The sequence below is a fragment of the Hippopotamus amphibius genome, chromosome 2 (genome assembly GCF_030028045.1).
Source record: "Hippopotamus amphibius kiboko isolate mHipAmp2 chromosome 2, mHipAmp2.hap2, whole genome shotgun sequence".
Classification (NCBI taxonomy): domain Eukaryota; kingdom Metazoa; phylum Chordata; class Mammalia; order Artiodactyla; family Hippopotamidae; genus Hippopotamus; species Hippopotamus amphibius.
Genome location: NC_080187.1, coordinates 173,825,971 through 173,835,657, shown reverse-complemented (window position 1 = coordinate 173,835,657; position 9,687 = coordinate 173,825,971). Strand labels below are relative to the sequence as shown.

The window sequence follows — 9,687 nt, the reverse complement described above, 5'->3', positions numbered from 1 at the left end:
TTTCTTTTTAACGTCTGATTGTTCTGGCTAGGACTGCCAGGACTATGTTAAATAGAAATGATGTGAATGAGTATCCTTGTCTTATTCCTGGTATTAGAGAAAATGATTTCATCTTTTTATCATTGAGTATCATGTTAGCTGTGAATTTGTAATAAATGGACTTTATTCTTTTGAGGTATGTCCCCCTTATACCAAGTATGCTGAAAGTTTTTATCATGAATGATGAATGCTGAATTTTGACAAATCGTTTCTGCGTATGTGAAGATAATCATGTAATTTTTATTCTTCACTCTGTTAATGATTATCACATTGCTTGATTTGTGGATGCTAAAGCATTGATACACACCTGGAATAAATCCCCCTTGATCATGAGGTATGATTCTTTTTATATATTGTTGAATTCAGTTTGCTAATATTTTGTTGAGGGTTTTTGCATCTATGTTTATCAGGAATATTGGCCTGTAACTTTTTTTTTTTTGTAGTATCTCTGTCTAGTTTTGGTATTTGAGTAATGCTAGCCTCCTAGAATAAGTTTGGGCGTATTCCCGCATCTTCAATTTTTTGGAATAATTTGAGAGTACTAATTTTTCTTTAAATGTTTGGTCAAATTTCCCTTTGAAGCTGTAAGGCCTTGGACTTTAGTGTCTTGGGAATTTTTTGATTGCTGATTCAATTTCATTACCAATAATTGATCTGTTTATATTTTGTTTTTCTGTATGATTCAGCCTGGAAGATTGCATGTTTCCAGGAATTTATTCATTTCTTGTAAAGTCACATTGTTAGATTTCAGGCTATAGGACCTGGATAACTATGGGGGCCATTATTCCGGCTACCACATATATTTATAGCAACTCTGGATATCCATTTTCCACCCCCTCTGGGCATTGCTGTTGTTTGCTTATTTACTTGTTCAGTGTAGTAAAGTTCATTTTTCCCGCAATGTGCAACTTATGATTTGTTCTTCAAAGGATACAGTCTTGGGTATGTGCTCAGATATAATGGCATGTTAGCAGTTTTAGGCAGGCTCTTTGGCAGTCTTTTTCCCCAATTTTTGCCAAAGTGTCTGCCCCCTGTTTGTATCACATCTAGGCCATAGACTCCTCTAATTGCTGGCTGATTGTTTTGTTTGTTTGTTTGTTTTTTATACAGTGCCAGGAGGGCATACATTGTTCCAAGGTCTCATCCAATTAAATTCAAGCCCGTTTGCTGAGACAGTCTTTGAGCTTATCTTTGAGGTTGACTGACTAGTGAGGACTCTTCCTAGCTGTCTCTTTTGCTGTGCTTTCTGTTAAGATTTTGGGTAGTTGTCTATGAATTACCTTGTTGCTCTCGTTAAGCTACCAGCCTCCTTTTAATTGCTTACCATCAAAATCTCCACTGTTTTCAGTAGAACCCTTAATCTTGAGTTTCCCAATGCTCTCTTCCAAATAAAGTCTTTCCGAAGGGAGAGCTCTCTGTTCTTACAGCTGCTTCTCTCCCTGGACACAACCCCTGTTCCACTGCTCTGGACCTGTGATGAGGGACAGTGGCCCGCTTGTCTCAGAGGGACATCCCTGCTTCATGAGCAGTGTGATGGGAGGGAGCAGTAGCCTCTTGTCTCTTGGGCTTGCCTTTGCCTGTATGAAAACACCATTCTGTGAGTGAGCTGGAATGAGAGCAGTAGCGCCCAGTATTCTCAGTCTACCACGCCTGAGGTAGAGCTTCTGCCCCAGAGTGAGGTGAAAAGTGGCCATAGACATGTCAGCTTTTCTTGCCTGCAATAGAGTTTCTGTAACACAGAGGTGGGGGAGGTGAGAAATGTTGACAGTCACCACCTCCCTGGGAGATACCGGAGCCCTCTCCTGGGAACTAAGGAGAGAGGGAGCCCCGTGATCTTGGCTACACTCACCCAGCGTAGAGCTTCGGTCACCCTGAGCTGGGGATGGGGAGCGGGTCAAGGCTCCATTGCCACAGATTCTTTCTGTTCTCACGGAGACTTGGTAGGTTTCATGAATAAATATCTCTCTGTATACTTAAAAAAATATTTTTCTGTATAACCTTAGGACTGTATCCAGATGCTTTAGTGTTTTCAAAGCACTTTCCACCAGTTATGATTGTTTTCTGGGAGAGTATCCAGGAATCTACTCACAACCTCATTTGGTAACTTACAGCCTCCTACTGATGTTATTAGCACAAATAGCATGGGGTTAAACAGAAGATAATCAAAAGTTGAGTTTTTCTTTCAGATTCATTGGCTCTCTTCCACTGACCAAAAAAAAAGCTGTCTTCTTAGCCTATATGTGTCACAAATAAAATTAATCAAACCTCTCTTGGTGTCATCACAAAATAACCATGTATTCTGAGAGTATTAATAATGAAAAACAGGAACATCATATCTTTTCTGAAATCAAACACTAGTTGTCCTTAGAGCTATTATCCAAAACTAATTGAAGATTAAAACTCATTTCTTCTAAGTTTCTGGCTCTCTAACAGAAAGCATCATTAGTGTTGATTTTTACAATGTCTAATGCTATCGTGTCTCCTGAAGATAACATAATTATGAGTAATAGTACAATGTTTTTCACGAATGAAACTAATGGACAAACTATTTAAGTACTCATTGCCTTAGGTCCTGTTCCCCAGGATCAGACCTTGAGATAAAGATTCCTGCACCTGAATAGGGAAGGAGAAAAGGCCAAACAAGGGGCATTCTGACTTTCTGTCTGCCTGATTTTGTGGGGAGATCTAGGGCATAAATCCTACTACAGTGTCCCATTTAGAGAAAAGAGAGCTGGTCTTACGAGGCCCACAGAAGTCTGTTATTATCTAATCTGCTGGCAGCAAAGCCCACAAGAGTAGGGGAATGAGCACAAATGAGGTTTCTGACAGAATTTGAGCAAGGTACCAACATTGTCTAACACTGTCACTGTGACTTTTATTCCTTGAAACAATCATACAGTTTTTACTGCTTTTGCTATTATTCAGGTCATATTCTGCAGTGTTCACATTTGTCTTTGAATATTTTTTGCCTATTCGACCAACCCTTGTCTTTTTCCAGTCATGGTTACACATCTTCCCCCACAAACTATCCACTTGAATGTTCACACTTCTCTACTCCTTTAGTGATAAAGGACATTTTGAAACTCACAGCTCCAGGTTTCTCTCCTGACCCAGTGTTGCCTCCCAACCTTTCCTTCCGACCTCTTTGACCCCGATATAGGTTCTCTTATTCACTAATTTTCCAGAATCGTATTCACCACCCAGGGGCTGTGAATTGTTTTCTTCTCCCTCAGATGAAATTTCAGCAGAAATGCTATTGTGACCCTAATGACATCAGAAGCTGAGGGACATCTGTGATACTGATGTGTGTGAAGGAAGAGACAGAGTGTACATATGTCTCAAATCTGAAGAGATTTATAATTTAAAATTCACTTTTTATTCTTCAACTCTCATCAAAGTATTTGGAGCAACCTGAATGTTAGCTTTGTATCCATGATCCCCTATGATAACTTAGGACTTGATGTCAGGGTTTCAAATATGTGATGGGCAGTGCCCAGTAGAGGAGAAGGTATGGAAAGAATTCCTGACTGTTCTGATTGACAGTGCCTTGTGGTTGGAATAAAGCAGGGATGAAGAGAAGCTATGCTTGAATGAGGAAGTGCATGAAGAGCCTGAGAATCTTAGAGAAGCTTTGTTAACACTGAGTAGTCCTAGACTACAAAGAGTGAAAATCTGTATACCCAATACAAGTGCTTTCAGAATACTTCTGAATAGTGAAGTTTAGTACTCTGTACTCTTCTAAGTCACTGGTTCAGAATCAGCTTTTTGAAAGCAGTTATGGATTATTTTAGGCTGACTTGTCCATCTGGTAATGAGAGTGTTTGTTGAGCCAGAAACATGCCATTTACAAAAAAAAATCAATAAAAGACAACAAGTTTTCCAGCTTTGGGCAAAATATTAGGTCAGACTCTTTTTGAAAGACATATGGGTGACCAATGAACACACAAAAGGACTTAGTTTGAATCAGCAATCAACAAAATATGGCCCACAAACCAAATCCATCCAGCCACCTAATTTTGTAAATAAAGTCTTCTATAGGATCATGGAAATGCTTGTTTATTTATGTATTGTCAGTGGCTTCGTTCATGTCACAATGGCAGAATTGAGGAGTTACAACAGAGACTGGGTGGCCTACAAAGACAAAAATGGCCTACGTTTCTACCATTTATGGGAAAAGTTTGCAAACCACTGTTCTACATCATTAGGGATCAGGGAAATGCAAGTTAACACCATAATGAGATCTCTGTCCACCCATTATGGTGGCTGAAAATAAAAAGACAACTGTATCAAGTGTTGACAATGATGTAGAACAATTACGTGATTTAGAATCTATTAAAGACATGTTCTCTTCAGTGTGAAGGGCTCTCCTTCAGCTGATGTTGATCTTATGGGAGGAAAGACAGCCCCATGCACTGATTCAGCCTGAGACCAATTTCTGTCTTTGAAGGGACCCTAAGGCAGATGAGGCCCTACCATGAATATTTCAGGAGCCCTGTTTTTTCTTCTGTTATGCCCAGCATCCCAAACAAGGCTTCCAGATCCACGTGAGGCACACCTCAGTAAAAAGCAGCAAAGGTTTCATAGGAGACCCCAAGTTGGACAAGATCTTCTTCTGTCTGAAGAAATCACTGCCCCAAGAAGAAGACTCAGTCCCTCACTTCAGTGCTCTGATGGATGCAGGGGTTGTGAACATAAACTTTTAAGAAGTTGTGTAAAATCATTCAGAGTACTTCTCTATATGGCCACAGAGGGGCAATGCTCCTTCAGAGAAGATTAACTTTTGTGTCACATACACAAAGTCTTCAGGTAGCCAGAAAGGATCCTTTAAGTATCTGTTAAATTATTATCTCCATCTTCGCTTCAATTTACATCTATCAGTCTTGTATGTATGCATGTATGTATAATGCGTATCTATGTGTTTACCTAAGTAGTATCTGGGTATATTCTGGCCTAATAGTGTGAAAAATATGGCTTTGGAAACGAATATTTCCTTAAATAATATAGGCTGTCCATCAAGAACAGGGCCAAATTAGCTTCTATAATATAAATTTATAATGTTTTCACTCAGATACAACTCAACTCCAACCATACTGAGTTAATCTGTGCCTAGAATTCCCTTACCCCATTCTTCGCTGGGCGGTCTGGTGGTGGTGTAAGTCCCAGTTTAAGCATGCCCTCCATCAGAGCTATTCTCTAACTGGGTTCAGAAGCAGAGTTCATTATCATTTTCTTTGGTGCATCACATACATGCACATTTCTCTTTAGTAGCTTTTATCTGACTGTACTGGAGTATTGGGACTGGGTTGACCAAAGATTTTTACTGTCTCTTTCATGAATGAGACCCAAGTATTGAGCATGTAGTAGGCACTTCGTACCACTAATAAATATATATTGAAGACTTGCATTAATGAATGCATAAATGAAAAAGGAAACACATCAAAAGTTCATGGAACAACAAGAAAAAAATCCCCTTAGAGTGCTGGAGTAGATGGGATTTGATTGAGGAGTGGGAAGGCTTATCCTTGTCTCCTGTTGCACTGTGAGGATGTTTTCCTTTGATGGGATCTGAGATGACATCAAATACAGAGAACACAAACATTTCTCTGTGCTTTAAAAAATGATCTCCTTATTTCTTTTAGCTTCTATGTATAATGCAGATCACCCCTATTTTTAAGGCTGCTTTGGAATTTATCCTCAATTTTTGTCTCTGTATCCAGCTGTGTTGACATCAAAAGCTAAATTAATCCTTCGCATTTTTGTATTTTACCTGTTAGGATAAGGTGGAAGAAAATGTTGAATGTTTGTTCAAAATCAAGATGAGGACTATCAAAAATGCTGCATTCCTGAGTGGTCATGGCCCCATATTCCTGAATTCTGCAGATGTCTTCTAGCCTCTCTTATCCGTTTGGAGATCAAGGATCCTACAGAACAATTATTCTAGTGCTTCTCAATTTATTTTCCCCATGCATATTCTTGGAAATATTTCATTTGCCTGATTTATATTTTAGAAGAAATATACATTGAAATTGATTTAATTATCCTCTTTCTTAGGGTCATGTAAAATGTGGACAGCTCTGAAAGACTGCATTGAAATTGAAGTTCCAAGAGTGCAAATGGACTAGACATTCTCTCTGTTCTGATCCCTGACCTTAGCTTGTAATGGTACATTGTGCCCCTTGTGCATCCTCAATAGAGTTTAATTAGCATTTGTAATAAAAAAAGAAATGTCCCTCTGCATGCTAGTCTTGTGACTTCATGGGAGTCCCTCTCTTTCCCATTGTAAAGTAATGTAATCCCTGGTAAGACTTCAAGCTGTCCTGATATATAATTTTTAAGCATCTAGGAGGTGTGAGGAAAAGGAATGGTGGATAGAGGGAGAGAAACGGTAACCTGTTGTGTATGTATGTGTGAGCAACCATTTATAATTCTCAATGAAATTAATGTTCAGCCGTTCTTAGTGCAAAATGGGAAACACTTCCTTTGAGAGAGATGGGTTTAAGTGAAAGCACTTGTGAGAGGGTGGGGCCTGCTGGAAGAATTAAAGCAGGTGTGAACTTGAAGTCAGAGTTCTAGCTGGCTGAGAAGACCAGACAATGAACTTGGGTTGTCACTGAGCACTGGTGCCAGGAACGATGGACATGATACTCGGAGCATCATTTTTGATTGTGTGGCTTCAACTAGGCTGTGAGTTGTGGTGGAGAATCCCTAGGATATCTCATTAATTTGGGGGAATGAGGAAATTGGGGAAAAACAAGTTCATCCAGGTAGACATTTTAAGAAGGAAATATAAATTTGTGGACCTAATGACATTTTATCTCTTTAAGCAGGGGTGAGTGGCCAACAGAAGGGAGAAAGTGAGCAGCAGCAGGTGAAACAGAGCCCTCCATCTCTGACAGTTCAGGAAGGAGAGATTTCAATTCTGAACTGTACTTATGAGAACAGTGCATTTGTCTACTTTCCAGGGTACCGACAACATCCTGGTAAAGGCCCTGCATTCTTGACAGCCATACGTTCAGTTGTGAATAAAACGGGAGATGGAAGATTTACAGTTTCCTTCAGTAAAAGTGCCAAACATCTCTCACTGCACATCACGGCTTCTCAGCCTGGAGACTCAGCCACCTATTTCTGTGCAGCAAGTGCACAGTGCTCTCCAGGCACCTGCAGCCTGTACACAAACCTGCAGCTGAGGCTCCTGCCAAATCCTGCTGTGTGGGTGAAATATTCACTCACACACACATACACACACATAGACACACACACAGACACACACACAAAATCTGTTTGTCCATGAAAAAGTGTTAATATGTTTAAAAAAATAGTCATTTTAAGGAATTTATTCTTTGACCAAAATGGAATTCGTTTAGAAAATCAGCTGCAAAGAGATGTCTCTAGAAACTCCTAAATATTTGGAATTTATGCACTAAATTAAAAATAACCCCAGGTTAAAGAAACAATTACAATGTCTATTAGAAAATATCTTAAAAGATAATATGGTAAGAGCCCACTATATATATATGTATGAGATGCAGCTAAAATAATACATAGAAGGAAATTTATCTTTTTAAATATTTCTATTGCTAAAGAGAAAAGGTTGAAAAACTATTTTCTAAGCTTTCAGTAAAAGATGATAGAAAAGAAGAGCAATTAAACCCAATATAAACTGAAAGAAGTAAATAATAAATGATTGAATTGGTGAAATAGAAAGAAAACTATAGAGATAATCATGAAATACAAAGTTAATTTTGTTAAAGCGGCTAATAAAATAAATATCCTTAGGTAGAATTATCAAGGGAAAAAAGAAAAAAAAATTATAAATATGAGGACTAAAACAGAAAACCATTCTACAGGTTCTATAATGTTAAAAGGGTAATAACAGAATATCATTACCATGTTTATGCCACTAAGTGTATAGAACTAGACCCACGCAAGTGGGGAAAACTTATTTTTTGACAAAGTGCAAAGACAATTCAATGAAGGCTACATAGTCTTATGAGCAAATGATGTTGGGACAATTGGATATTCTCAGGAAATAATTGAACCTTGGCCTAAAGCTCACATCTTATACAAAAATTTGAGTAGTCTCAGAATGAACCATACATTCATGTGTACAATATAAAATTACAAATCTTTTAGAAAAAAACTTAAAAGACTATCTTCATGCCCTAGGATTAAACAAAAAGATTTTTGGCATGAGACCAAAAGCCCAATCCATAAAAAAATAAAAATTAAAAATGTTTTCTCTATGACAGACACGACTAAGAGAATGAAAAAGATAAACCACAGAATGGCAGGAAATATTTGCAAATTAGATTTTCATCAAAAGACTGATATTCAGAATACAGCAAGCTCTCTAAACTCAGCAGGAAGAAACACACCATCCAGTTGATAAATGGACAAAAGGTTCCCAGAGACACTTCACCGAAGAGCTATGTGGTAGGGAAATATGCACATAAATAAGCATGTAAGCTTATTTTTATGATGTTCAACATCATAAACCATCCGGGAAATGCAAATCAAAGTCACAATGAGATAGCACTCCACATCTATCATAATGGCTAAAATTAAAAATACTGACAATACCAAGTTCTTGCAAGGATGCAGAGAAATTGGAATATTCATACTTTGCTGGTAGGTGAATGGTACAGTCATTCTGGAAAAACATTCAGCAGTTCCACATAACCTTAAGTGTTCACTTACCTTACAACCAGCCATTATACTCCTGGGTGTTTATGCTTGAGAAATGAAAAACTTATGTTCACACAAAAATCTGTACATGAATATTCATGGCAGCTATATTTGTGATGACCCAAAACTGGAAATCAGCCAAGCGTTCTTCATTGGGTGAATAAATAAGTAAATATACTGTCCTTCATCTGTATAATGACATATTATTTATAGACTTTTCCTCAACTTGAAATAGGGTTATGTCTCAATAAACCATTTTTAGTTGAAAATATTGTAAGTGGAAAATGTATTTAACATACCTAACCTAGCCTACCTTAAAGGTGCTCAACACTTACTTTAGCTTACAGTTGGGAAAAATCATCGAACACAAAGTCTATTTTATACGAAACTGTAGACAATCTCGTGTCATTTATTGAGTTCCGTACTGAAAGTGAAAATCAGCAGGGCTGTGTGGGTACAGAACGGTGGTGAGTGTGCAGGTGCTTCACCCTCATGAGCTCGAGGCAGGCCAGGAGCTCAGTGCGCTGCTGCTGCCCGGCATCACCCGGGAACGCCACGCAGCGTGCTGCTAGACGGGAGAGGACCACACTTCAGTATTCGAAGTAGGGTTTCTGCTGAATGCGTATCGCTTTCTCACCACTCTAAAGTCAAAAATCCGAAGTTGGTCCATCAAACTTAGGGACGGTCTGTAGTGATTAAAAGGAACAGACTGTTGATACACACAGTAGCTTAGATCGATCTCAAGGATGTTATGCTGAGTGAAAAACAGTCAGTCTCAGAAGGCTACATACATGGTGTATGATTACACTTATTGGATTATTATGATTGTACATAGTGTGATTCTACTTATACAACATTCTCAGAAGGACAAAGTATAGAGATGAAAAGGAGATCAGTAGTTTTGAGGCTGTAAAGAGTTGCAAGGTAGGGAGAGTGTACAAAGAGAGTTTCTTTATAGAGATG

General features: G+C 38.5%; 1 gene segment (V, D, J or C); it reads left to right on the top strand.

Moving 5' to 3' along the window:
• Positions 1-6,671: 6,671 nt before the first annotated feature.
• Positions 6,672-9,296, top strand: LOC130844606 (T cell receptor alpha variable 23/delta variable 6-like). The segment is given in 3 exon segments: positions 6,672-6,723; positions 6,867-7,248; positions 9,185-9,296. Coding segments are annotated over 3 exon segments (546 nt in total).
• The last annotated feature ends 391 nt before the right edge of the window (positions 9,297-9,687 follow it).